Below are 27,444 nucleotides of genomic sequence, written 5' to 3'. Positions count from 1 at the left end.
CACACACCCCGACGCATGCAAATGAAATAAAAAGACAAACAACACAATTTAAGGTGGGAGAGACACGGAGACGAGAGGCAGGCTCACATCGTACGCTCCGGCTTTGATCTGCTGGTAGAGTTTGTGCTGGTCCTCGTCCCAGAACGGAGGGTAGCCGACCAACAGGATGTAGAGGATCACACCTGCACGCCCCAAACACAACCTTTGTCTGAGTGTCGGACGGGACAGCGGTGGAGAAAACGGCGAGAAAACGGACGAAGAGCTCACCGCACGCCCAGATGTCCACGGGTTTACCGTACGCCTCCTTCCTCAGCACCTCTGGGGACAAGTAGCCGGGAGTCCCTGCAAAACCTGCACGATAAAAAACAGACCAGCACGAATCAGGGCTCCGGTTCTGGAAACTAAAGAGTGGTTTTTTTTTAATGACAAAAAAGGTCTTTCAAAGGGTTGTGTGGTCCTACGTTTTAGACGGTCTGTTGTTTTGGTGACGGAAAAAGATTTCGTGACCGGATTCGTCGACTGCGCACGAGTTTTAATGCTGAAATTATGACTGACAATTTAGTCAGTTAGTTATTTAAGATAATCGAGGCTCACCTCACTCTCTGCTCTGATTTACGTTTGTGATGGAGCCTCTTAAAAGAGCACATCCATTAATGGAATCAAAATGGGAAGCTTAAAACATAAAATACATCAGTTTGCAGATGATATAGTTGTATTTTCTCAAGAATTAGCTGTCTCAAAGCCCGGCTTATTAAACTTAATGGGAAAATATCTGGAATTTAATTCCTCGGGGTCTAACCTGGTGTCACAGCTAGAGGTGGAAAATACAAAGGCCCATTGTTATGCTGTATATCTACATTATGCATCTGTAGCCATATGGAAAAATTGCAGCTGAAATTTCAAGATCAAACTGCACATTTTAGAGTGGCCTTTTATTTTGACAAATCTGTTTCTTGTTATATCCAGATCGTATCCGGATGATTTTTGAAAGTCTGGACAGTAAAAAAAAAAAAAAATCTTAAAAAAATAAATAAATCTGTGTTTTAAAATGTGATTCCAGTCATATTTCTACAGATGCGTCTAATGCTGCGTTAAAATGTGGTCGTATTTTATCGTGTACGGAGAAGAGTCCACATGATCGGCGCCCTCTTGTGGTATTCACGACGTCGGAACTTGAAATTTTCTATTAGCCTCGAGTTCACGAGTTGTGAGGTGTTTGCTGACGTTTACAGAAAGGTCAGAGGTCATGGAAGTTCATGTTTGGTTGGATGTTGAGCTAATATATTGTAATTGTAGTCATGTAGAGTTTGTCTTCGCAACTTAGATAACAGTCTACGTCTGAGGAAAATGTTGATCTTCCCAACGGCCTCATCTTTTCCCCTCTGCGTCCTTCCTTCCTTCATTAGCTTGCTAAATTGTTAGCCTCTGGGGCTTCTAGACACCGTCCATGCGCAATGGCGTTTTTTAACGACTTAACCACTTGAACACCGAGCGTACGGCGCAGGTGATTTCCCATGTTTTTGTTGAGTGTACACGTGAACCTTGCAGTGTGTGCGCGTTATGTGTTGTTGTGTGTGCTTGACTCACCAAACCAAGCCTGCTGTTCTCCTTGAACCTCGATGGCCAGTCCGAAGTCGGCCAGCTTCACGGCCGCGTTCTTACACTTGCTGGCCAGCAGCAGGTTCTCCGGCTGCAACACCAACACAGACGACGTCAGTGTGTTCAGGGGAGTGTCATCAGTTGTCTTCTAACACCTGTGACGATGCAAAACTTCCTGGGAGGTTTTCTTTTTGTCTTTGTGGTGGATTTTTTTTGCCTGTTTGTGGTCATTATCTACTTCTGTAATGCACTTGTTTGCCTCTTTGCAATCGTTCTGCGTCTCTTTCAGATCATTTTTTGGATCTTTGTGATTATTTTGTTTCTCTTTGAGGTCATCTTTTGTCTTCGTGGTAGTTTTTTTGCTTATTTGTGGTCATTTTGCATTTCTTTATTGCAGTTTTTTGCCTCATTGTGGTCATTTTGTGTGTTTGAGACAATTTTTTTGTATCTTTGTAGTCATTTCTTTGGGGTTGTTTTGTCTCTCTTTGTGGTCATTTTTTTGTATCTTTGTGGTTGTTTTTGCCTTTTTTTCACCTGTCTTTGGTCGTTAGATGTCTTTTTATGGTCTTTTTGATGTCTTCATGGTCATTTTTAGTCTTACTCTTAAGTTAGTTATGGATTACTTATCAGTAATCCATCCATAATACTAACAACCAAATTACCTTCCAACCTTCCAGTATTCACGAGTTCAAAGGAAAAGAAAAGAAAGTGAGGCAGACCATTGAGATCCAACCAGTTAAACCCGCATCAGAAGGCCAAGAATATTTTCGGATGCAGCACACACACACACATTATGATATCCAATACCACACACACACACACACTCAGCGGCTGAGACGGACAGATGGGACTTAAAATGCATATCAGCCTTTTTCGCCGTTTGTTTACTTGAGGACGGCCAAACACAGCTTGTCTGTTTGCAACAGTCGTGTCTTTGCCACTCAGACGCTGATTTAACAGCAATCTGACAAACTGAACACACACACGGGGGACGACGGCCCTCCGATGGATCACCGGTCGATGCTGACGGTGATCGATCCGCGCCACGAGCATGAAATCTTTCCCCAGCAGCGGTGCACAAACAGCTGCTCCAGATGCAGGACGGTCGTCGGGACACCCTCTGCTGGCTGATCCAAAAACTCAGAGGACGTCCGATTTACAGTAATTACAGGAGGAGAATTACACTGCAGGGGCAGCTATTAATCCAAAATCAAAGAGTTCATGTCACTTCGGGACTTTTATAACTCCAAAAAGGAAAACACTATGAATTTAAAGTTAGTAGTTTGACATTTTGGGAAACGCACTAATTCACTTTCTGTCACACAAATATATGAAGTTCATACCAGTTTTATGTCTGAGATTTTTTTTTAAGTCAACAGTTTGAAAGATTAAATCAAAATTATGACAAAAAATTACAAAAACAATTAGGTTAAAAGTCAAAGTTATTAGATCAAAAATTGTATATATATATAAAAAAAAAAGAAAACAGCTATAAAGTTGAATTTGTGACTTACACTTGAGAACTGTAATAGTAGATAGACAGATTAAAATAATTATAAACTCCTGTATGAAGTCATATTTTTGGCTGACTTAATCATTAACATTATTAGATAGAGAATTATGAGAAAACAAATTCTAAATATATTTGTAGTATTTCAAAAATATCAGATAAAAGCTGGCTGATAAAATTCCAAAGAAATGTTGTTTTGTTTTATGTATAAAAAAGCTGGAACTAGAAAATGTTTGGCTTTCTTTTTTTTTTTTAAGAAATAAAACTGATTTGTCTTCAATCTGTTAAACTAACAGATTAATCGGCGACATTTTGCCTCATTGTTTCTGACGTCAAGTTGCTTTAAGAAACGAGAGAGAAAAAGGAAAACAAGGATATATTTAACAGGAGAATGAGAGAATTACGATGTGTTTATGGTCCATTTTGATGCTCTTTCCTGTATTAAACTCCCGTCGTCTCTCTGGACGTATAGAACATGACATTTACTGAGACCCGCTGAGGGTTTAAACTTCGATCCTCGAGATATAAAGGGGTCACTCTCCTCCTGTTTTTCAGCCCGTGTCTTTTAGATGTTTTTCATGAACATCTAATGAGAAAGCAACGGCATCTCAGGGCCTTTATAAACGTAATACACCTCCACGAGGGAAATCACCACACCACGAACTCTGACCTCTCCCATCTGGTCTCCTCTGTGTGGAAAACCTTTAACACCAGTCTGCAGGTAATTGTACAGTAATTGTGGAGTTCCCCAAAAAGTCCCACTGCACTAATATCAGCGGAACCGAGGCCAGCACCTAAAACAACAAAACCACTTTAAAGTGTCCTCATACAGGATATCTACGAATAAATCGATTCTAATTATGCGTTTTAGTGTTTTCTGTTCGTACATTCAGCCAATCAGAAGTCATTTGGTCCAATCAGCATGTCTGTCTTTAATTTACTCATTTACATGTTTTTTTTTTTGTTTTTTTTCCATCTGTAGGAGTTCGTTTTGTATTTAATTTACCAAAGTTTAGATTTACACTTATTTCATTTTAATGTGGAGCAGCTGAGTGGACTTTAAGAGAAAAGTTTTATTTTGAAAATGCCATGTCAGCTGCACCTGTGACCACGCCTAGAAGGGATGTCACCGTGTACCGACTTCTACATCACTGCAGCATCTCGCGCTTACGGTTAAAGTTCAATTACAAATTTGTGGAAAACATCAAATCTAGTCATACATGCACAGAACATGCACAAGACATGACCTTCATGCATATGCTGATAAATCAGGCCCACAGACGTGCACAGACATGCTGGCTTTTAAATATTTTTGCGGGACTTACCAGACGTCAAACTCTAGTACAACAGTTAGACAGAACACACGACTACGGATAAAACAGAAAGTAGCGCGTTCGCATACTGATCTACTTTTGAGTTTTTTAAGTCGTCTTGTACTTTTTGATTCCCAACCAAATATTTTGACTCCAAACCGAAACTTTTTCATTCCCAACCAAAAGTTTTTGAACCCCCATCAGAATTTTTTGACGAGCAATCAAAAGTTTTTGACACGCAACCAAAAATTTTGTCACTTGGAACCAAAAGCTGTTGAATCATAACCACACATTTTTGAATTGCAAGCAAAAGTTTTCGACTCACAAGCAAAACATTTTGACTCGCAAACGAAACTTTTTGACTTGTAACCAGAAGCTTTTGATTTGCAACCGAAAGTTTTTGACTAGCAACAAAAAGTTTTTTAATTGCAACCAAAACTTTTTGACTTTCTACCAGAAATTTTTGACTCTCAACCAAACTTTCTGACTCGCTGCCAAAGGGTTTTGACTCTCCATCAAAACTTTTTGATTTACAACCAAAACTTTTTGACTCGAAACACAGGTGTTTGACTCAAAACACAATTTTTTTGACTCAGAACCAGACGTTTTTGACTTGCAACCAAAGAGCTCTGAACTTGAAACTTTCTTTGTGGCACAATAAAGAGACTTCATTCGCAAAATGTTTAACTCTGTCACCAAAACCCACAAAGCTGTAACGGATAATTTTAATTCTCAGTTCATATATTTTGACTAACAAAATTCAGTTTTCATTGCAGTGTGAAAATTTTTGTCTCAGAACTTTCCTTTATGTTGCATTAAAAAAAACAAAAAAGAAAACTTCATAATGTAAAAACTTGTATAATTTTTAGATAATGTTTTGGAGCTGTAATTCAGTGTGAAGACGCTGTATTGTTTCCCTTCATGGACTCTCCTCTCCTTCACCTTACCTAAATGTAGAACAGGATGTTTTACAACTAAACACCTACACACACACACACACACACACACACACACACACACACACACACACACACACACACCCCTGCAGGTGACTCACCTTGAGGTCTCTGTGTACCACCCCCATCTGATGGCAGTGGAGCACCGCCTCCAGGATCTGCTGGATGCAATGACTGCATGCAAACAGCAGGGGGAGCAGGTTAGTCCGAACACACTCAAGCCCCCCCCCAACTGTCACATTCATGCAGGGGCAGCAGCACACAATGCCGTCACACACGCGCACATGTTTTCAGTTTAGAAATGATTGCCCTGCACACTCACCACACATTTACGCGTGCGCGCGCGCGCACACACACACACACACACACACACACACACACACACACACAAAGTGTGAAGAGCGAACCTGTCTGTGAACTAAGGATGGAGAAGGTGTGCAGTGTGCTATTTTCTGTTTCTCACAAACATTAGTCAGGCAGTGTAGGAGTGAGCTGCAGCTCCGTGTGGGAGGCGCTGTGTCTAACCTGCACATTCTCCTGTGTAAGTTATTCAGAAAACAGACGCCTTTGAGGAAAAAAAAGATTCTGAAGTCGACGCTCGCTGCTCCGCCGTTACTCCACTGACCTCCACTCACTCTCTTTCTCTCTCTCTCTCTCTCTCCCGCTCACTCTTTGTCATTCTTGCTCACTCACTCTTTTTTTTTTACTTCTTCCAGGAGTGTGGTGATGCTCCTGTCTGCTCACAGGACCCACAGGAAATCACAATTCTGGTTCAGACCGTTTTAAAATAGTGCAACAAGAGGCCCAAAAGCAAAAAAGGAACAACCTGAAGACGGGCATACCTCGTGGGGAGAGACAGACAGACGGACGGACGGACGGACAGACAGAAAGACAGACGGACGGACGCACGGACAGCAGGCACAGGCAAGTAGTTTGAAATCACAGGCAAAAAAAAAAAAAAAAAATCATAAAAAAAACCCCACAAGCATGTTAAAAAGGCAACCCTGTTGCAGAGGGCGCCGGGCGATGAGAAACACACACACACACCTTGAGGTCCCTGTGCACTATGTCATGTTGGTGGGTGTAAGACACACTGTCTAGAATCTGATGGATACAGTGACTGTGGAGACAAAATGACAAGGTGAGGAGCAGATAAACGGAGGACGGGGAGGACAGAGGCGGTAATACAGAGAGAAGTACGGGGGAACATCGGATGGGAGGTAAAGTGAGAGAGGTTAACAGACATATTCCCTGACTTTGTTTCTAACTCGACACAAACAAGAGGTTTGGTTTTATTTGCCCAGATTTCGAGTATTCGGTCCGTGAGATTTAAAGTTGGCGAACTGGCAGCAGGTCGACACCAGGTGAATTCATATACATATTTTTTATGGTTTAATCCACAGACTGTATATAAACGTGGACGTAGCTTCCGGGTCTGAAAACTGAGGCCGATGCAGAGGTGCCTTAAGCTGCAATACCACCGAGGGCCACTAGAGGTCGGCTCCAAAAAGCCTCCAGCTCCGTAGACTCCCATTCAACTTCTCTCATGAAATTCTCAGTCAATAACATTTTTCCAGAAGTTTTCTGTACGTCATTGAGTAATTCCACTCTTTCAGATTAGTGTACTACCAGTGTACTTCCACCTACGGCGGAAACCTGACTGCACCACAAGCCTGTCAATCAAACAGGCACGCCCCCAAACATTTCATGCTGAAATCTTTAGATGATCTGCCAAAAAACTAATAAGAAGGAGTGACTTTACCAAATGACTCCATAATGACGTGTGTAAAAATTTTACTGACTACAGGAGAAGTTGAATGGGAGTCTACGGAGCCAGCCCCTAGTGGCCTTCAGTGGTATTGCACTTTAAAACACTGGTCCGCGTCTTTTTTCAGATCGGGAAGCTACGGCCATTTTCATCAACAGTCTATGAAAGACTCTACAGTCATGCTAGCAGCTTTGAGCTAAATGCTAACAACAACTAGCTAACACAATGAAAGCTAACTCATGTTTGGCAGCTTCAATATTTACCATCTATGTTCACCGTATTAGCATGATTATCTTTTATAATTAGCATTAAATGCAGCTGAAGCTAATGGAAATTACAGTTTTTCAGATGTTTGACTGAGACCAAATAGTGGACCTGATGATGGCGCTAGAAGACAAGATCACCAAGTTGATCGTAAATTTTTAATTTCATGGCAATCCATCCAATAGTGGTTCAGATGTTTCTCCAGATGTACCAACAGAGTCATGAGGATTCATCCTCTGGGGACCATGATTTTAAAAAAACTTTTAGTGGAAAGATTTAGTACAGAGTTGCAACAAAAATCGGAGAGACAGAAAGAGCATCTCAAAACCTGGACACAAAAAACCAAAATGATTCATATGGCCGGACACCACAAGAGGTTTAAGTGAAAATAAAAAATATATATGTTTTTTGTCATTTGGGTGAACTGAGAGCGTGACAGGGTGGAGAAAGAAAGAAAGAAAGAAAGAAAGAAAGAAAGAAAGAAAGAAAGAAAGAAAGAAAGAAAGAAAGAAATTGAGTGATTCTTCGTACAGATGGAGTTCAGAGAGGAGACTGTCAGTGAGATACTGTTGGACAGAACTCAAGCCATGCAAGTCACACACCCACACACACAGTGACACACACACACACACACACACACACACACACAGAGAAACACATGTGATTTATGCAAAGAGAACGAAGAAGAATGAAGACTGATGAGCGGGAATGGGAAGTAAAGTTAAAGATCAGCGAGGGATAACGTCTCATTTGAACTGATAATCAATCAAACACCAATTTTATCTCTTTTTTTTAACCTCAAATCTGCTTTAACTGACTAAAATATATCATTTTTAAACAAGCTTAGCATTTTTACAGCAATAATTGGTACAGGCAAGTTTATTTAACCGCTTTCTGCAGCTGTGTGAACGCCGCCGTGTGAAATATGTTCTCCATCAAATGAATGCAGACATTAAAATAACTGGCAATTAGCAAGCTACAAATATGTAAAATTAGAAGTTTATAGGCAGCACTGTTGTTTTGTAATAAATACAAATATCCTCCAAACTTTAAATATTATATATTACAAATATAATACTAGCATAACAGAGACTTGACTTGCAAACACATGCAATGAAAGTATTCATTGTGCAAAAATGTACACTAACTTTTATCACTTTATACCTCTTCATATCGTGCTTTCTTTAAACCGTGACAAGCTGGACTTCTCCACGCTATTTGTGCGAACAAAAAAGAGTTTGTTTAAACTCATTTTTTGCGCGAGTTGCATTTGAAGTCTCATCAAAGGTCTGCGTGGAGCCACAAAACAATAAAACCAGCCTCTCGCTTAAAATCCGGGTGACTAAAGACCTCGTTTTGTTTCGCCGTGACAAAATGCAGCGTGAAAATAAAGGGGTAATTCATTGCCCCTGAATAGCACAACAGGTGGGGCGATGACCAAAAAAAAAAAAAAAAAAAAAAAAAAAAAAAAAAAAAGGGCCAGAGGCAGGACGAGCACCGAGAGATGAGACAATAAAAAAAAAAAAAAAAGCCCTGTGTCTTTATGCTTCGTCCTTTTTTAACGCGCCCGTCCCCTTCCTTTCTCCTCTCTCGCCTCCACAAACCCGCCTCCACACTCAGATTGATTTAAGACTTCCTCCTGTGAGGTGGGGAGGAGGAGGGGGGAGGGGGGGTTTACGGCGTGGGCGTGTGTGCATTTCGCACATTTTGTTTTGTGTATGTTTCCATCTGTCTGTGAATTCTGTCTCGGGAGGAGAGCTGCTGCTCCACCTCTGTTTGTAAATTCAGCTCACAGAAAATGTGTGCAGAGGTTTTATCCATCAGCGCTGAGCTGCAGCCTGCAACGCCAAAATAAAAAGGAAACGAAAAGGGGAAAGAAAAAGAACCAACGTGTCAGATTTTTGTCTTTTTGTGCTAATGAGAGGGAAACCGAACTCTGCTGGAGGACCGCAGAGGCTGGAGGACTGACACATGGAGGGGAAGATGAGGAAGGAGGAGGGTCAGAGAGGGCGGGAGGAGGTGGGGGTGGGGGGGGGGGCCTTTACCTGGCATCTGCTTCACTGTAGTACTCTCTCGCCACGATGTCCTCGAACAGCTCCCCTCCTGTCACCCTGGGAAACGTAAAGATGGAGGTTCAAACGCCAAAGTTATATACGTTTTAGTATTTTCTTTATCCAGGCAACACGCAGACACACACACACACACACACACACACACACACAGACACAGAGACAGGAGGGGGATGTCCTCATTAGGGGGAAACCCCGGCTGCAGGATTCACTCCGCCTGGGTTGCCATGGAGACTGGCTCCAGTGCGGGGGAGTGTTAACTGTATATACATGTATGTGTGTGGAGCCGCAAAGAGGGGAGGGTAGATGGTGTGTGTGTGTGTGGGGGGGGGGGGGGGGTGCAGTTATGTAATGGGGGGGACTGCCTTGGAAGCGAGGAGGGAGATGATGAAGAGCAGAAAGGGATGAAGAGATGCGGATGTGAAGAAAGGGGAGTAAGGAGAAAAAAGTAAGGAGGAGACAGACGCAGCGAGGAACCTAGGAAAGGAGAGGAAAATGAAGCACCTACAGAGAGGAGGGAGAAAGAGGAGGAGGAGGAGGAGGAAGAGGGGGGCAGGGCATTACAGCATGGCAGAGAAAAAGAAGAAGAGGGAAGTAGAAGGAGGAAGAGCAGGAGGAAACTCACAGGTCAAAGAGAAGGTAGTGGAAACCTTCCTCGGAGATACTGTCATGGAGACGGACTGAAAGAGAGTCATCAAAATAATTAGATCTCTTTTTATTCATCCGACCAGTCAAAGGCCTTCATCGTCTGTTCCGCTACACACATCGTTAACCCTTCGTTTATCGAGCACACCTACACACCGCAGGTCTGTCAGCACTTATACAACATTAAACAGACCCCAAACATACCGCTTTTTGAGGCCCGATAATTGATAAATGACGGGATTATTTTCAAATGGACCGCCAGAAAACTAATGAAAGGTGTGACTTTAGCTAAACAACACCGATATGACTTGTTTTTGACGAGAGAAGTTGAATGGGAGTCTATGGGACCGGAGGTTTTTTTGGAGCCAACCTCTAGTGGCACCCGGTGGTATTGCAGTTTAAAGAACTTCTACATTAGTTTCATTTTTCAGACTTGGAAACTACGAACACTTTTATAAACAGTCTGTGGCTCAAACTTTTGATTTCAAAGAGGAAACAATTAAAAGAGTCTCACCGATGTTGGAGTGTTTGAGCAATCTGCAGATTCTGGCTTCTCTCTCCAGTTTCTGATGGTCTGCAACGATGAGTCGGACAGACAGGTGAGAGAGGAAGAGGTGGGCGTGGTCACAGTGAATGTAAACAGGTACAAAAAAAACAACAACACAAGGATAATTCAGCTGCTTGAGTTAATTTTTTTTGGCAGATGTTTTTAAAAAAGTTTTAAAAAAAACAGTTTTTAGTTCACACAGTTTGAGGTGGTGACTCTTCTCAAGGTGATCGACAAGGACACACAAGACTGTCTTGTTTGTACACACACACACACACACACACACACACACACACACACACACACACACAGATAACAGCCTGAAGGTTACATTCGTCCCAGATGCCCATTTAACCATTTTTTTACTGGAAAGGAAAGAAAAGGAAACGAGAGGAGAGGAGAGGAGAGGAGAGGAGAGGAGAGGAAAGAGAGGAGAGGAAAGTAGGAAGGAAACAAGATGAGAGGAAAGTAGGAAGGAAACAACATGAGAGGAAACGAGGGAGGAAAGGATAAAGAAAGGAGAGGAAATAAAAGGCAACAAGTAGACACGTGGAAATAAGTCAAAGAGGAAACAAACAGGAGAACCAAGAGAAAATAAGATGAGGAGGTGAGGAAAGGAGACAAGGAAGACGAGAAGGGAAGGTAAAAAAAAAAAAATAAAAAAAAAAAGAGGTAACGAGGAGAAGAGGAGGAGATCAGAGGAGCTCCGGGTGAGTCGAGGGTCCTGCCGAGACGAGGTGACTTCTACTTTTATCTGACGTGCGTGTCAGTCATGAAAAAAAAAAAAGATATCTGAAGGCTCCGGCCCTCAAAGAGGCGCCGGCAGGGCCGATGCTTACGCAGTCCCACCTATCAGCTCGTCTCTGTGCAGTAATAACACCACTGTTGCTATTTTTAGGGGCTTTCTGAGGCGTTTGTGCATTTTCATTTTTTTTTTTTGATCCGTATTATATCGGGAGAACGGTGACATCGTGTCTAAAATAGCACTTTTTTTTTTCTTTTTTTTAAAACTTTTTTACATGTTCTGTCTCTGGATTTTTCTCCTGTTCGAGTCATCTGTTCAGGAAATTGTTGATTTTTTTTTTCCCGAATCTGCCATCTGACGTTCGCACGCTGGAATCAAACGGGCGCTAAAATATACTAATGTGAGCCTTTCAGATCTGAGACATCGCACACACGCACACACGCACACGCGTGACGATGAGACGCGTGTTCCCGGAAACACAGATGTTAACAGTGTGGCATATCTGACGACACATCTCCTTTCGCTCACCTCTGGCCGAGAGCTTTTTGGTGTTGATGATTTTGGCGGCGTACTCTTGGCCCGTGCAGAGTTTGACACAGCGGCGCACCACTGAAAAGGCCCCCCTGGGAAACAAAAAGACAAGGGAACAGGAGAATCAGACGGGTCAGCGGCCCGCTGAAAGCTGCGTCAGCATCAAAAGGCGGCATCTCAGCTATCAGACTGACCTCGTGTCGTCCTCGTCTCTGCCTTTAGATCTGCACGCCTCGTCTGACACTTCATATTCTGATACCATCTGCGAGGCGTCTGATCGGCGACAAAATTCATTCTGCGGCCAAATCCGGTGTTGTGTCGTAAGTCCGCTTCCCCTTACCTCGTCTCTAACGGTAACCTTATCTGAGATGCTTAACCCGACCTTTCTCCGCCCTTGTAAGGCCTAAACCCAACTGCAGCTGCAGGAAACATGAGGCCAACAGGTTCCCCAACCTTAGCGATATGTTTTTCTTCCACCCAATCTTAAACTGCGTGTTTTTTTTTTTCTTCCTCCCGAATCTTAATTATGCGTAATTTTTAACGCTGACCACAAACGGCTAAATACAGAACTTTCTGCCGATACATTGCCCGCATTTCTCCAGCTCGCGCTTTACTATATTTTCGCGAGACCCATCGCCGCTCGCCGACAGTGTGTTCTTCCCAAAAGTACAATCAATGCAACAACAGCGCCCTCTGTGGTCACTACGGCGTAAAACCAGATTTTTGTTTTTCTTTTCTCTTAATAAATTCTTCTTTTGTCTATTAACTTGAATAACCCGGCGGGCGTGAGTGGCATCAAAACGGGCAAGAAAAGCAGCGTTTCGAAGGTTTCGCGCTCGGACCGTGTGGCGTTCTGGAGTTTTTTTTGGGGGCCACGTTTGCTCATCAAAATCCAGCAGAGACCAACAGAAATAACCACCTCTGTCACTTCTCGGAGCTAATTTTATCTCGCCTCAGCATTGTTACGCAATGAAACACTCTCGCTCTCCTCAGAGCCCCCCCCCCCCCCCCCCCTCGCCTCTCACAAGCTCTCCAACATGCATACATTATGAGGAGACGAGGTGAGTAAGCACGACACTCGCTGACATCCCGCCGCACGGTTGGAAAGAGGCAGCAGAGCTTTTAACGCGACGGGTTATCTGCGGGGCAGGTGGGAGTCGCGAGGAGGCCGTCGATCGGGCTCCAAAACCTGGATTAGTTCAGCTCGCGGTGTAACTCTACTGTAATCTCCTGCTGTCGCCCCTCTATTCTTATGAGCAAAAGAGTAATGAACAAAACAGTCAGGTAAGTCGAATTAGCCGAACAAAAGCCCAAACGTAATTTGGGAAAAACTTCTGAAAGTGAAAATATAACAGTAAAATCAGGACAATCTTCACGACGACTCACCACGTGTGGTTGAAATTTTCACAAAAAGCTAATGAGAGGGCCGATTAATACGATTATTCATCACTTTCTGTGCTACGGTTTGTTTATACGTGAATAAAGCTGCTTTTTTTTTTCTTTTTTTTTTTTACCAAAACAGAAGTCTGTACCTAACAAAAGCAGCTCTCACAACTATTGGCATCTTTCAAGCTACAAATATGTGAAATTAGAAGTTTACGGGTTCTATTGTTGTTTTGTAATTGATAAATATATCTTACAGAAGCAGTCGCATGTTAGCAGATCGCTGATGGGAGAATTGATCTTCTGATTTTTGACGTGAACTAGCAGCAGTTGTGGCTAGCCAGCAGAAATAATAATTAAGTGAAGTACTTCAGAACTGTACTTAATTAAAATACTACTAAATGTACGTGTTTACGATTGATATTTGCAGTCCTACATGAATGTCCACTAGAGGGCAGTGTCTTTTTGGGATGCCTAGCGTTGCCTTGGCGTGAGAAAACCCTCTTCAACAGGTTCACAAACTTTAACGACATTTTTTTCCAACGACGTGGTTGGTTTTTTTTTTTTATCTGAATCCTATTTACGTGTTTTTTTCCACCCTAAAACTAGCCACGTTTTTTTCTTGAACCTTAACTATGTGGTTTTATTTCTGGAATCCTAATTATGTGTTTTTTCTCACACCTTATCTACATTTTTTTTTCCCCTAACCACTGTTTTTCCTGCGTGTTTTTGTTGTTCTAAACCACATGATTTCTGACGCCTGGCAACGCAAAGCCGTGATACTGTCACACTGCCCTCTTGTGGACTGGCAGCTGTATTACATACTTTGCTGTGGCACTGGCTAACATGAATTCCTAAAACTTAGCTCAAAATTCAGCAATATTGATCTCAAAACTTGGATGTGTTGAGTACTTTTACTTGGAATACTTTAAGTACACTTTTTTGTGTAATGAAAAGTATTCTTACAGTGTGGTAAAAATACTTTTTTGTAAATTTTGCCAATTTTTTTGCACACAACATGTATTTCCTGTATGTCCGTCCTTAAAAAGTCACCCTTTAGAATTTCGTCCATTTAAAAGTTTTTTTTAGGGAGTTTTTCTTTATTAAAATCTGAGGACGGGAGATTAAAACATATAAAAACAGATTTAATTTGTCTTTACATCTGCATCACACAAACAGGGAAATGACAACACAAGCAAAAACAGCAATAAGGCTGTGTGTTATCAGCGAGGGCAGCTGCTGCTGTGCTCCAGCATGTCTATTGTCTTTAACTTATCACTTCCCACACACACACACACACACACACACACACATACAAGGCTGGATTTCTTTGTGATTTCAGTTTTTAAAACTAAAACCATCCACAGTACTTTTTCTTTTCTTTTCTTTTCTTTTTTTTTAATTCTCCAGGGCTGGCTGTGGAATAAATGTTCCTGTGAGGCAAACATTGCAGAGAGATCCTCTCTACCCACGCACAACCTGACAGAGACATCGAGTCCACTTTGCATCTACCCACTGTGGCACCCGAAGCCTCTTCAGTCTCTCTCAAATTGTCTGCATCCTATTATAGGGGCCACACATGCCTGAATCTCTAATATTTTTTTTTTTTTTAAATCACGGGACACACCTCGTTAGATTTTTACAGCAGATGAAAAGAGCAGCGGCGGCGTTATTTCTCTGACTTCTCTGCTAAAGCTGTGTGACCACTGTGATTAAAGCCAGCTGATAATGAAGGGTGAGCTTAATTCCAACATCAGCTTTTCACTGATATTAGGCCGGTTTGTTCCTCATTAGCCTTTGGGGCAGATGAGGAACAAGAGGAGGAGGAGGAGGAGGAGGAGGAGGAAGAGGAGGAGGAAGAGGAGGAGGGGATGCCCAGAAGTGCCCCAGGGCTCATGCAATCCCATCTTCACGCAGAATCCAACTATATCTGCTGACTGTCACATCAGTTCGGCTCCTGCATTTAAAAAGAAGTGCACGGAGAGGATTTGGAGGTTTGAGGTTTGCTCCCAGAGCCAGCGTGCGTTTTTTTTTGTTTTGAAGGGATGGAGCTGCATCCACCACGGCAGATGTGCAGACCTCCGTCCATCCCCGTCTCATGCTCCACGGGACAGGGTCAGACTGCATGCAGGGTGGTGGTGGTGGTGGTGGTGGTGGTGGGGGGGGGGGGGGTACAGCGGGGGGGGTGCAGATAAATGAATGTAAAGAGCGAGACTTACTTGCCAAGCTCCTCGTACAGCTGGTATTCATCTGTAAAACGCGTGCAAGTAGTCGTTGCCATGATGTTTCCTCCTCTGGAACCTGGCGCGCGCGCGGGTGCTGAGTCCGGAATGCGCGGTGCGTCTGCGGCTGCGGACTTGGAAGGGGAGGGGGGGGGGGGAGGGGGGGCTGAGGGGAGAGGAGGGGCGGGGGGGGGGGGAAACCTCTGGGCTCAAGTCTCCGCCCACCTCAGACCTCCGGACGGCTGAGTGGCTCAGCTGCAGCGCGGCGCGGCACGGCACGGCACGGCACAGGCACGGTCCCCGGCTCGGACGGCGAGTGTGGGCTCTCCGTGCTCTGCCAGACGGGGAAGACGGACTCTTTAAATACCACGCGAGATGGTAATGTGAGCTCACCACATGACGTATTCCTCCTCCGGAGAGGGAGAGGGAGCGAGAGAGAGGGAGAGAGAGAGAGAGAGAGAGAGAATAATAAAAAAAAGAAATAAAGAAAAAGTGAAATCAAAGGCTGAGAGCGCGCTGATTGAAAAGTGCGGAGGAAGAGCTGGATCTGATTACACATTATTATAAATCATCAAATGAAATTACTGCACTTATAACTCGGTGAGAGGATGAATCTATTTATAAGCTTCAGAGGAAACCCTCAAGTCAGTCATAAAATGTGGATTATTATCATATTTCTGTAAGCAATATCAACATATAAAAGAAACAATAAAGATTGGCCCACTTAAAAAAAAAAACATAGCCAATAATAAGGTCATAAAATTAAATCAATACACGGTTAAATCAGACGTTTCCAACCATTTTGATTTGATTTGAACTCTAAACTTCTTTAGCTAGTTGAATGTTTCATTAAATACCATAAACTGTTTGTCAAACTGGTTATTAGGGCATTAATAGTTTCAAAATGTTGTTTAATGCCGTATTAATGGATACTAAGACATTAATCTTACTTTATGAACATTACAATAACCATTTGTTTCTTATCTTTCATTGGCATTTTATTGAGTTAATCTAGCTGATAAATGAGGCAATATATTAGCCTAATATGTGGGATATAATCCTGCTAAAAAGTGGTTGCATATAACTATTAAGTTTAATTTGTCCCTGCAGAAATTTCTTAACAAAACATCATTTAGATTATTGCCGACCTGAGATTACCAATCTCTGCATGCTAATGTAGCTACAAATAAATAGCCAGCCCATGTCGAAAAGGGATTAACAAACAATTTATTACGATTTTTAATGTATTTATTAAAAGCCAGTTATTACTTAAGAATAAGTCAGTAATGTCAAGACACCACTCTGTTAAACTGTAGCTTGAGATAAATAGTTAACATGTGACGTAGCCTAATAACGTACAATTTCCTTAACACTTATTCTTAATGTATTATCTAAAGCTCATGACTGACACAGGGCATTGATATTGATTAATAAAGTACCATTACTTAAAAATAAGTAAATAACGTAAAGATGAATACCACTTTCTTTATGATACTCTCTGAATGCTCATAACGCTGGAGCTAAATAGTTATCATATGTCAGTGAAGCATTAACTAACACTTGTTTTTTTTTTAATGTATAATCAATTAATGTAATATTTACTGGCGTGTGAGATATTGATATTTATTTATGAAAATGACTAAAACTATGGCTAAAAAATATGATTGGCTAAAGCCAAATAGTTAGCCTAGCGCTTAACACCCCATGATACGACAACACGTCCACGTCACGCTCTGGTTTTTGGATAGTGTATACAAACAAGATATAATAAGGTGTTTATTAATGTGAAACATCCAACTTTTTTTTTTTTTTTTTTTTGTCAGTTTAGTAGCTTAATGCTAAACTATGCTAAGCTAACCAGCTTCACGCTAACATGAGAGAGGCCGCCTATCAATCTTCTCGTCTAAACATCAGCAGGAAAACCAGACACGTTTAAACTAACCCTTTAAAGAATCAAAATTTTGCATTCAGGTTCAGTTAATTTCAATACATTTCGCCGCGATCGGCGGGCTAACTCGCGGGTCACGTGTGACCTTTGCCCTCCAGCTGAAGAGAAACCAGCTTGTTCAGAGTCCTACTTGCTCCTCCTTGCCATACAATCAATTTTCCATTTTCCATCTCTTCCCTTCAGTACATCATCGGCTCATTATTTCCATCTGCTCAGTGGAAAGATTGATGACCGTAGCGGTGAATTTAGGGATGACTTCAGGTACCTCAGTATCATCCAGCTCTAAGATGGAAGCATCGAACCTTCCCAAGGGAGGAGGAGGAGGAGGAGGAGGAGGAGGGGGACTAGCTCATGTATTGCAGCTTTTTATTTCCATGTACTTGACCATTTTTAGAATGAGTTCATAGTTATTCAATTATAAATAAATAAATGATGACCTCTTAATGCATTTTTATAGTATTAAGTGAAATCGTTTTGTGAAAACTTCCTTTAGCTGATGTAGTTTGTTTCATCTTTGAGTTGTTTACCGGCAGCTGTGGACTTACCAACAGAAGACAGTAGAAAACATTAGAAAATCAATTAATATTCTAAAGGTTTTCAAAACAAAAGTTTCCCTTTATATAGCAATCATGTATTTTTTTTTATAAAATGAATTCATTCTAATTTATTAATCCCTCATGGTACAGATTAATGCTTAAAGCTTGTTAATCATGAATTAATGCACTAACCATCAATTTATTAACATTAATAAACCATGACATGCCAATTGTTTAACAATGCCTTATCAACACTGTATTACTGATTGATAAGGCATTAATAAATAATTGGCTAACCAAATGGTAAAATTATAGATGCTAACTAATAACTAATGATTAATAAGCGCATATTAATAAAAATGTATTCCCCAAATTGTGTTGCAAATCATGTGTTATTTTCATATTCAATTACAGACCAATAACAGATAAATTAGTAATTGGTTTAATTTGTTATAAAAGTAAATGGAGTTGAGATTTGGAAGTCAAGAATGAACTTTCAATTTAGATTTTTTTTTAACAAGTTTTTATTTAATAATTCCTTCTTTTTGTTTTGGTTGTTTTGAGGGTCAACAGCAGATCCAGAACCGCTGCAGCTGAACCAGTGAAGCAGCAGCAGATCTTCACATCAGGCGGTCCTTCCATGCTGTAGTATTCTCCATCATTATGACAGACGACAGAAAAATAAACTAGAGTTCATGTTCACGGCCAAAAACAAGACGTTAGACTTCCGTTATTATCTGCGCATTAAAACAAAAACAAAAACAAGACAAATGTATTGTAAATGTATTTGGAAAAAAAAAAAAAAAAAAAAAAAAAAAAAAGGTTTTTACTCTTGGTTGAGGTGGAGCACACATTGCTCACATTATTACATGACATCCATGTCCATCATTTCTTTTTCTACATCGTTTTCATTTGCATTTCTTGTGCTGATTTTCCGGTTAAAATTTTGGTTGGAAACCGGGCGACGGAAAGATGAAAAAGAAAGAAAAACCTCGACAGTCTGGGGAATATAAATATGAAATAATAACAGCAGAATCACTCAGTAGGGCAGACAAACACAGAGGCACTCCAGAGTTATTAAATAAAAAGAGAAACACCATATTTATCAGATTTCAATCGGCCAAAAACATCAAATAAAAAGTTCGACATAACGACCCGTCCTCGTCAGTATTTGGGAGTACTGCCTTCCCCACCCGTCTTAATCCTCAAACCCAGCTCCTACAGTGAAAGACAAACCTCCAGCAGGTACATGTTGACTCTACTGCAGCCGCTCCCGCAAGTAAACTAGATCCAGTTCATTTGTTTTGGCTGAGTTTTTGGCACGCGGCTCAGAACTGCACGGCGCTGGGCGGGATGTCGAACATGGACGGGTCGAACTGCTGCCCCTTGAAAGGCGACCCGTCGGCGTCCCAGCCCTTCTTCAGCATGTCGTGCACTTTCTGTGGGGGAGACACGGAGACGGGGACGTTTAAACAGGTGCCGCTCAGATGCAGGTTTTTTTGGACCGTTAAGAGCCCGACGGACGCACCGAGCGTCCGAAATCCACCACTTCCTTTCTGCTTGGTCAAAACCGGGTATCGCTTCGAAAAGTGTGTAATACACCCGCCCGTCCACTAGAGGGACTAAAAGGGGTTGGGGGGGGGGGTTACAGAAAAACCACGTGGTTATGGTTTGGGGGGAAAACAAAAAAAGAAAAAAAAAACTCTGAGAAAAGTTCGTCACCTCCCGGACTCGAACCCCCGCCCCGACAGGCATTCGCGTCACGTGACCTGCCTTTCCTTACGAAAGTGTTTTGAACGTGTCGGGGCGCTGCGCTTCAAAACCACGCTTCCCTCTAGTGGACGCGCGTGGGTGTTACACACTCTACCGTGACATTGGACTGTCTCTCGAGTGCAAATACTTTTTCGGAAATTCATTCGGAGCCGTGCGATTATTAATCGACAGGAACTTTTTGACGGTCGCAGTCGCCATCGTAACGTTTCTCCCGTTCGCATCGCATCGCGTACCGGCGGCGACGCGCTCTCCTTCTCTCTGCGTTGTTTAACGGCGGTTGACAACCAGCTTTCGGGCGCAATTACCGCCACCTCCTGACGGGAGTAACGCGTTGCGACCGGGCGCCGGTAAAAACGGTGGGGGGGGGGGGGGGGGCGGGAATGAGGAAGAACGATATCCCGCGCGCACGAATCCATTTTTATATATTTCAACGACTTCGAATATTTCGAAAATAACGACTCCCGCTCGGACCGCGTGCGTTTCGTTCGCCGACGGGCGGCCGGGCAAGAAAGGAGCCGCCGCGTTTTTCACGCCGGCAAGAAGAACTCGTGCGCGGGGCGCGCGTTTACCGCCGACGTCGGGTTTCCTCACCATTTCGTGACTCTGCGGTTTTCCCGCCAGCTTCTGGTGGTAGTCGAAGGTGAGTCTGTCCAGGACGGCGTGCTCCTCCTCGTCCACCGACGCCATCGAGCGCTCCCGGTTTATTTGGTTGATGTCGATCTCCTTCTCGCCTTTCAGCACCGCGTTCCACCAAACCTCGGAGGTCTTGTTGAGCGACAGCTGCGGGTCAAAGACGGGGAAGCCCGATTAAAGTTCCCTCTGAGGACAGAAAGCGCTTCTACGAAGTCGAAGCCTTTTTTTTTTTTTTTTTCAAACGACCCATAATGCAACTCTCTCTCTCTCTCTCTCTCTCTCTCTGCAGATCGCCCGTTACTGCCTTCTCCTGAGACACGAGGCGCAACCGAAGACATCCGAGACTTCTCCCGTTGCACGAAAATGGAACGGTTGTCGCGTTCAACGGCAACGCTCTTCAACGTCGTAAATGAACCTCGTTTAAAACAACATCCGGTTGTTGTTGTTTTTTTTAAATCCACATTTCCAGAAAAAAAAAAAAAAAAGAAAAGCTAAAACCTTTATTTGGGTCATTGTGATAACTTAAAAAAAAAAAAAAAGTCCTCGTGTACTCACGACCACGCAGCTCCCCGGCTCCAGACTCCACAGGGAGTCTTCGGTGTTGATCTTGTGCGTGAACTCCCCCTCCATCAGGGTTTTCTCTTCGGCTCCGTCCCTCGTGCACACTCGCACGCTGCCGGGCTGCAGACCGACGCTGACCTGAGCGACGGCGGCGGGCGGGAAACACAAAGAAGACGGCGACAATCGGTGAAACGGGCGGCGGCGGCGGCGGGGAGGGGGAGGGGGAGGGTTGAATGGGACAGACTCTGCGCTCACCTGCCTGCCCTTCACGACCGTCTTGGGCACGAACACGCGGACCTCCACGTCCGTGTAGTCCTGAGACCAGCTGTAGGCGTCCCGCACCGCGCCGTTGTAGCTGTCGGGGTCGCACTGGAACCGGTCCTGGCTTCTGGAAAACGCAACACGCACAATCACCCGACGCCCCCGCCCAAAAAACAAAAAAAAAAAAAAAAAAAAAAAAAAAAAAAGGAACGACGTCAAAACCTTCCCGGGCCGGCGGTCCGATCTCGTGACGCTCGGCGGGACTTTTAAAAGCGTTCCGGACGGGACTCGACGCCGCCGGGAGGCGGGACGGCCTTCGCAATTCAAACCGCGACGCGGAAAAACACGGCCGCGGCGACGGCTCCCTCGAATAACGCTCGTTTTTTTTTTTTTTTTTTTCTTCAAACGAGCAAAGAATTTCAATTACATTTTACTTCCGGGCGCCGAGTCGCAACACATTTCAAAGGCTCTTAACTTTGTGTAAAGTCTTTCCGGCGTTATCGAGAGGAACCCCCCCCCCCAGAAAAAAAAAAAAAACGAGCGTTACGTTTAAGCAACAAAACCACGGTTGGAAAAAGTCCTGGTTCGGTTTCGACGTGACACGCTCGCCGGTCGGTTCGGGTTTTGGCAACGTATAAACTACGCGGTTACGGTTTAGGAAAAGATCCCGCTTCGGCGTCTGAAAAGAAATCCACGCCGGCGTTCGGACTTGGAGCTCCCGGGTGAAAGCCGTGGGTTTCGCTCCACCCGACCGCCCTCGACTTTCCCCCGTCCGAGACTCCGCCCGACTTTCCGCTCGGTCACGCGACCTCCGGCGATCGTGCCGCCTCTTTGACGCCGCGGCGAAAACGGCGTTACGCGACGGCCAACCGCCGGGACCCGCGCCCGAGAAGAGACCAAGAAGAACCCGAGGGGCTCTGATGCGTAAAACCCCGTCCGTTACTCACGCCTCTGCTGGCTTCGAGCCGGCTGCGGCCGCCTGGTCTGTCGGACCGCCGCCGCCGCCGCCGCCGCCGCCGCCGTCGGGCTGAGGGTCGACGGCCTCGCCGGGGGCCGCGGGGGCCGCGACGTCCCCGCCGTCCGACGGGGAGCTCTCCGTCAGCGGCGCCGCCTCTGCGCTCTGCTCCTCCTCCTCCTCGTGACGCTCGGACACGACCTCCAGCTCTTGAACCGCCGCGGGAACGCCTCTACTCTCCTCCTCCTCCTCCTCCTCCTCCTCCTTCTTCTTCTTCTTCTTCTGCTGCTGCTCGCTCTGCCGTCTCTCTCTGTCGTGATCCGACAGCTTCTCGAACAGCTGGAACGTCTGAAGGGAAGAATCGAAGATGATCGCGGGAAATGAATTTAACCTGAGAGGAGGAGCGGCGACCAGCTGCTGCGGTGTTGCTTGGTTACGACGGCTTGAAGGAAACTCCCATAACGCCGTAAGCGTGACCTTAACGCAGCCCGAACTCGACTCGGTCAAGCGGCAACCTGCAACGACTTCTCTTGATATGTCGGTGAACGGCCGCTGTGAGAGCCTCGATTTCGACCGGCGCCATCTTGTTAGTTTGTTTATTAGTTTTTAGATGGACCGCCAGAAAACTATTAAGAAGGAGTGAGGAGCTTACTAAACCACAATAACTAAACACAATAATAATACAAATCTGTCGATTTTGAATTTAACTTGAGAAGTTGAATGACGGTCTGTGGAGGCCTTTTGGAGCCAGCCCCTAGCGGCACCGGGTGGTATTGCGGCTTAATACCAGCTCGACTTTGACATTATTTGACTGAAAAGTGCGGCATAAAAATAGCATTGTGATGCATTAATGCAACTGTAAAAAAAAAAAAATCAAATAAATCTGACTGCTGAAAGAATGCCATGTCAAAATAAAAATAAAAAGACAAAAATAACGTTTTTAAAACGCACGAGGAGGGAGGGGGAGGGAGAGGGGTCAAATTAATTCAAACGAATTGCGTGTTAAAGTTACAAGATTTAGCTGAAACAAACAAACAAAAATAAAAAACAAATAAAAATAAAACCACGTCACCTTCAGCACCATCTTCTCCGCCACACCGGGAGGAAAACCCATTTTGTCGTTGGGACTCGACAGCAGGCGATAAAAGTCCGTCTTGCGGTACAAGAACCCGAAATAGATCTGGAGAAAGTCCTGGATGTTGCCGACGTGCTGCAGGATCCCGAGCAGAGCGTTGTCGTACATCTCCGTCATCTCCAGCGGCGACGCCATCGCGGCCTTCAACCGTGTCGACGAGCCGTTCAAGTTCCCCGACGGACGCTCACCGCCCAAAAAAAAAAAAAAAATACAACGAGTCTCCGCCGAGAAAGATAGAAGTTCATAAACAAGTCGGACGCGCTGCGGGGTTACCCGACTGTTTTTTTTCCCTCCTTCCAGAACAATGAAAGTACTTCCGGTGCATTTTTTGTTTTTGTTTTTCAGAATAAGAGCACAAACCGAACGGTTAAAAACTTTTCACAAAAAGGCGGAGTTTGTGTGTATATATATATTTTTTTAAATATATTGAAAGTTTAAGTTGAACACAAGGAATATAACAGAAAAATATAGCACAAGTTTAACCTTGATGAAATAATAATAAATTTAAAAAAATGAGCTCAACTATAAAAAAGGGGGGAAAAAAATGGTATTTTATTATTTTTGATTTATCTCTGTCATACACAAACATGTACATGCTCAAAGAATAAAAGAAACCCAGGAAGGATATGGGCAAAAATCAAATCCCTAACATAAATCCCTAACTAAAAAAGGAGTTCAACAGGTAAAACATTTGGGGGAAAATGTTTTACTTGTAATGTTATTTTTTAATAGCTTTATAGCCTATAAAAAAAAAGAACAGGTTTTCTTTGTTTTTTTTTTTTCAAATGCTTGAAAGTGATTTATTTATTTAAAGTTATTAGTTATCAAAACTCGTTGTGGCAAACTCCGGGTAATTTTTGGTTTCTTCTAAAAGCTAGCATTTTCCCAAACGGTTTTATTTTCCTATTTCCGGTTGGTACAGCTCAGCGATCGTCCGGTGGAAACGGATACCTGCTCCTCGAACTACCGGTTCCAGTTTACAGCCACGCTTTCTCAGAGAAAAGCCAACGTTGTCGTTTTGTGCCCAAGTTTTAATTATTGCAATGTTCATAAAAAGCTTGAGCTGTTTTATAAAACTATAACGGCGTTGGAAAAGAAACAAATTAGAGATTAGCGTTATAGCTTGTTTATCATCGTACGTTTACTATTGAAGGAAACATGGCGGCGGCGTCCTTGAGCAGCGCAGGAAGCGTGAAGCTGCTGGTAAGCAAATTACTTAAAAGTTTATACATATACAAACAATACATTTCTATGAAAACGTATTAACGTTGTAAATACCGGTGTGCTCCGTGTTTCCAGAGCTCCTGGTCACACCAAACGTTTGACATCCTTGTTGCTCCTTAGATTTTTCTAACATGCTTGATTGTGTTTTTCTAATAAGTTTTAAATTCATGCAGGTAACTTAAATGTGTGTGAATTTGTAACTGCTTCGGGTGTTCATTCAAAGGATCGTGTCTTTTTTTTTCAGTCTTTGTGTAACATCACCGGCGATGTAATTGCTCACAATTTTAATTTCTCACATTTTGTCTGCAACCGCAAAGCTTTTCTAGACAATATTTAAAAAAACTTAAAGAATAGTTTAACACCCCTCGGAAACCCTGTTTTAAGTTAACCACGGTGGTTAAAGTCAATTTTATTTCAGTAGTTTAAATATCACTAGTTACCCTGCTACGAATGCAATAAGTAACGTAAATACTTTAATACTACACAAAGTAACTAATTACATTTGGTGACTTTTCAAGCAACTTTTCTCAATTGAGCAATAAAGCTGAAAAGTCCTCAAATCTAAATGTAAACAAATCAGTGAAAACCTTCCAGCAGAATTCAACACCGATTACTGTCAAATTAATTACTGAAAGTTCTTCAGTATGAATGAAGTTAAAATCGAAATGTTTTAATTTTATAGCGCAAAACAAATCACAAGCGTGTCCTTTTACATGAATGCACTTTCATTTGATTGGCGGACCAGAGGCGAAGTCAACCAAGAGAACCAATCAGAAGCTTGAGCTCGCGGTATATTTTCCGTAGCTCATTTTCGGCGCCCTTCGTGGACTTATGGTGGTTTTTCATGTCTCAGTTGTCTTTGCAGAGCGCCCTGACCCGGTCCAGCTGGTCCTGCAGAAGCCTTCATGTCACTGCGGCGTGCTGCAAGGTAAACGACACGTGTTCAACACGTCATGCTTGTCTTAAGGCTGCTACGACAAAGACACTCTTGTTTAAGATATATGATTTATATGTATTATTAAAGTTTTGAGATTCAGGGACCATTTTTTTTTTTTTTTTTTTATCTCTCATTTCAGGTGTTTTTGCATCACAACAGGAAAATATTAAAGCCATTGAAAAGATGTTTACTGACATTTGTTCTCTCTTCTGACTTTTTTTTAATTTTTTTTATCTTCCAGAATCGAGCCGCTCGTATCCGAGTGGGGAAAGGTGACAAACCTTTGACCTACGAGCAGGCGCTTCATCCCCATCAGATCGGCCACCGCAAGGGATGGCTGTCGCAGCACACCGGTGAGTTTAACGCGCAATTTAACTTGTTTTAGCTTCAAGCACACAAAAAAAACTTTGCGAGTTTTCATAACGTTGGACTGGTTTGCCCCCTACAGGCAGAGAGAAGCAACTACAGAAGCAGTGATGTCGAAGGTTTCAGGCGGGACAGCTAATCCTTATTAAAAAAAGTCCTTAATTTATGCAAAATTAGGGCTTTTTTTAAAAAAAAATTTTAAAATTTATTTCAAAGTCTCCAATTCCAACCTTCAATGTTAGACACACTGAAAATTACATTTATGTTTTGTTTACTTGCATTTTTTTCGCAGCAGCGTTCTGCAACCGGAAACTGAAGCAGCTAAATGGGACTCAGCCATGACTCCGTTTTTATTTCTCCTTCGTGACATCTCTTACCCGACAGGTAACCTGAAAGGAGAGGAGGGGGCGTCCGACCGCACCGTGGAGGACGTCTTCCTCCGGAGGTTCATGTTCGGGACCTTCCACGGCTGCCTGGCCAACGAGATCGTGATCAAGAGGCGCGGCAACGTGCTCATCATCTGCGCGTTGATGCTGCAGAAGATGCCGCCGCAAAAGTTCTACTTCCTGATCGGCTACTCGGAGTCGCTGCTGTCGCACTTCTACAAATGCCCCGTGAAGTTAGAGGTCCAGACCCTGCAGGTTAAAGCCGTGTACAAGTACCTCTGAGGGAGCTAAAGCTAACGCTACGGGGGGGGGGGAGGGGATGACACCCTTCCCGCAGACTGATTTCAGCCTCAGCGCTTCCCTGAGATGAACTTTAAGAAAGAAAGAAAATGCGTCACTGAAAAATACCTCCAACAACTGTCATGAGAAGATTCATTTTATTATCAGGACCTGTTATTTAAACAAACCTTAAAAGTCACAATCAGTCTACTTTTTGTTTTTGTTGTTGTTATTATTATTTTTTTGCAGCCTGAAAGGTGTTTCACAAGATAAAATTCTCATGTTTGTGTTCAATGTTTTGAAATAAATGCCCAGACTGGGATCATATAAGATACTTCGAAGCACCAAGTTTTATTTTGTGCATCTTGAAACAAAGAAAAAAAACACCCTGCAGCGCCCCCTGGTGTGTGGCTGGTATCTACAGTTTGTTTACGTGTGACATAAGTTGGTCATTAAACAAAACTGTAGACTCGATCATTTCAAATGTAGTTTTCAAAAGAATTCACATCGTATCGGCAACAAATTTGTAAAATTAAAGGGTTATAAGCACCTCTTTTATTTTTTATTATAACCAAGTAAAACAGGTGTACGTATATCGCTGCATTTAGGATTTGGTACATTTATCTGTCACCTAAAATCAGGAACACCTGTCGGTATAAACATGTAAAGTTCTACAGCACTACAAATTACCGCCTCCAAAACTGTCATTAAAATGAATCAACCTTTCTCTCAATGAGACTGACTGGGTTTAAATGTGTTATCTGGTCGGTTCAGAACTTTAGTACTTTTACATAACGCATCTAAAATTTGGGAAGCTTGTGGACAAGAATTATGGGAACTGGGAAATCTCAAATTTGAAGATTAATTTTCAAAATTTACATTTCATTATATTTAAATA

The 27,444-nt window shown here is 43.1% G+C and overlaps 3 protein-coding genes across 10 annotated transcripts in view; 1 reads left to right on the top strand and 2 right to left on the bottom strand.

Annotated features, from left to right (window-relative positions):
• Positions 1-15,893, bottom strand: part of LOC138208392 (calcium/calmodulin-dependent protein kinase type II subunit beta) — a 39,763-nt gene extending 23,870 nt beyond the window's left edge. For 3 of the 5 annotated variants that reach the window (XM_069166236.1, XM_069166251.1, XM_069166256.1), the window contains exons 1-9: positions 15,550-15,891; positions 11,945-12,039; positions 10,639-10,698; positions 10,105-10,159; positions 9,456-9,521; positions 5,480-5,552; positions 1,588-1,690; positions 268-351; positions 88-182 (exon numbers count right to left, since the gene is read on the bottom strand). In XM_069166236.1, the coding sequence (XP_069022337.1) occupies positions 88-182; positions 268-351; positions 1,588-1,690; positions 5,480-5,552; positions 9,456-9,521; positions 10,105-10,159; positions 10,639-10,698; positions 11,945-12,039; positions 15,550-15,611 (693 nt within the window). In that variant the 5' untranslated portion in view covers positions 15,612-15,891. Of the gene's footprint in view, positions 1-87; positions 183-267; positions 352-1,587; positions 1,691-5,479; positions 5,553-6,425; positions 6,499-9,455; positions 9,522-10,104; positions 10,160-10,638; positions 10,699-11,944; positions 12,040-15,549 lie in introns of all 5 variants that reach the window. The other 2 variants (XM_069166243.1, XM_069166264.1) reach the window with 1 other exon arrangement.
• Positions 15,894-18,828: 2,935 nt separating this feature from the next.
• Positions 18,829-23,679, bottom strand: nudcd3 (NudC domain containing 3). Its single transcript, XM_069166274.1, has 6 exons — positions 23,292-23,679; positions 22,212-22,567; positions 21,259-21,391; positions 20,998-21,141; positions 20,401-20,589; positions 18,829-19,475 (listed from the first exon to the last, which is right to left on the bottom strand). Exons 1-6 carry the CDS (start codon positions 23,487-23,489, stop codon positions 19,365-19,367), a joined length of 1,131 nt encoding a protein of 376 aa, XP_069022375.1. The 5' UTR covers positions 23,490-23,679; the 3' UTR covers positions 18,829-19,364.
• On the top strand, positions 22,482-26,880 carry mrps24 (mitochondrial ribosomal protein S24). Of its 4 annotated transcripts, none has more exons than XM_069166293.1 (4): positions 22,482-22,685; positions 25,444-25,506; positions 25,757-25,868; positions 26,266-26,880. In XM_069166293.1, exons 1-4 carry the CDS (start codon positions 22,587-22,589, stop codon positions 26,547-26,549), a joined length of 558 nt encoding a protein of 185 aa, XP_069022394.1. In that variant the 5' UTR covers positions 22,482-22,586; the 3' UTR covers positions 26,550-26,880. The 4 variants fall into 4 exon arrangements, with proteins under 4 accessions (XP_069022394.1, XP_069022388.1, XP_069022415.1 ...); XM_069166287.1 differs by having other exon boundaries at positions 25,432-25,506; XM_069166314.1 differs by lacking the exon at positions 22,482-22,685 and adding an exon at positions 24,276-24,557.
• Positions 26,881-27,444: the final 564 nt, after the last annotated feature.

This window comes from Embiotoca jacksoni, unplaced genomic scaffold (genome assembly GCF_022577435.1).
Source record: "Embiotoca jacksoni isolate LCO1_2020_lvr unplaced genomic scaffold, fEmbJac1.0.p SCAF_10, whole genome shotgun sequence".
Classification (NCBI taxonomy): domain Eukaryota; kingdom Metazoa; phylum Chordata; class Actinopteri; family Embiotocidae; genus Embiotoca; species Embiotoca jacksoni.
Note: the sequence above shows the minus strand (reverse complement) of the source record. Positions and strands in the feature narration are given on the sequence as shown.

Bases quoted from the DNA above. Each gene is read 5' to 3' on its own strand.
- mrps24 (XM_069166287.1), top strand. From the start codon at position 22,587: ATGATCGCGGGAAATGAATTTAACCTGAGAGGAGGAGCGGCGACCAGC. The intron at 22,686-25,431 runs GTAAGCGTGACC...TTCATGTCTCAG, and splicing joins AAGGAAACTCCCATAACGCC to TTGTCTTTGCAGAGCGCCCT. The intron at 25,869-26,265 runs GTGAGTTTAACG...CTTACCCGACAG, and splicing joins ATGGCTGTCGCAGCACACCG to GTAACCTGAAAGGAGAGGAG.
- nudcd3 (XM_069166274.1), bottom strand. From the start codon at position 23,489: ATGGCGTCGCCGCTGGAGATGACGGAGATGTACGACAACGCTCTGCTC. The intron at 20,590-20,997 runs GTGAGTACACGA...TTTGACCCGCAG, and splicing joins AGCCGGGGAGCTGCGTGGTC to CTGTCGCTCAACAAGACCTC. The intron at 19,476-20,400 runs GTGAGGAAACCC...TCTCCCCCACAG, and splicing joins AACCGCAGAGTCACGAAATG to AAAGTGCACGACATGCTGAA.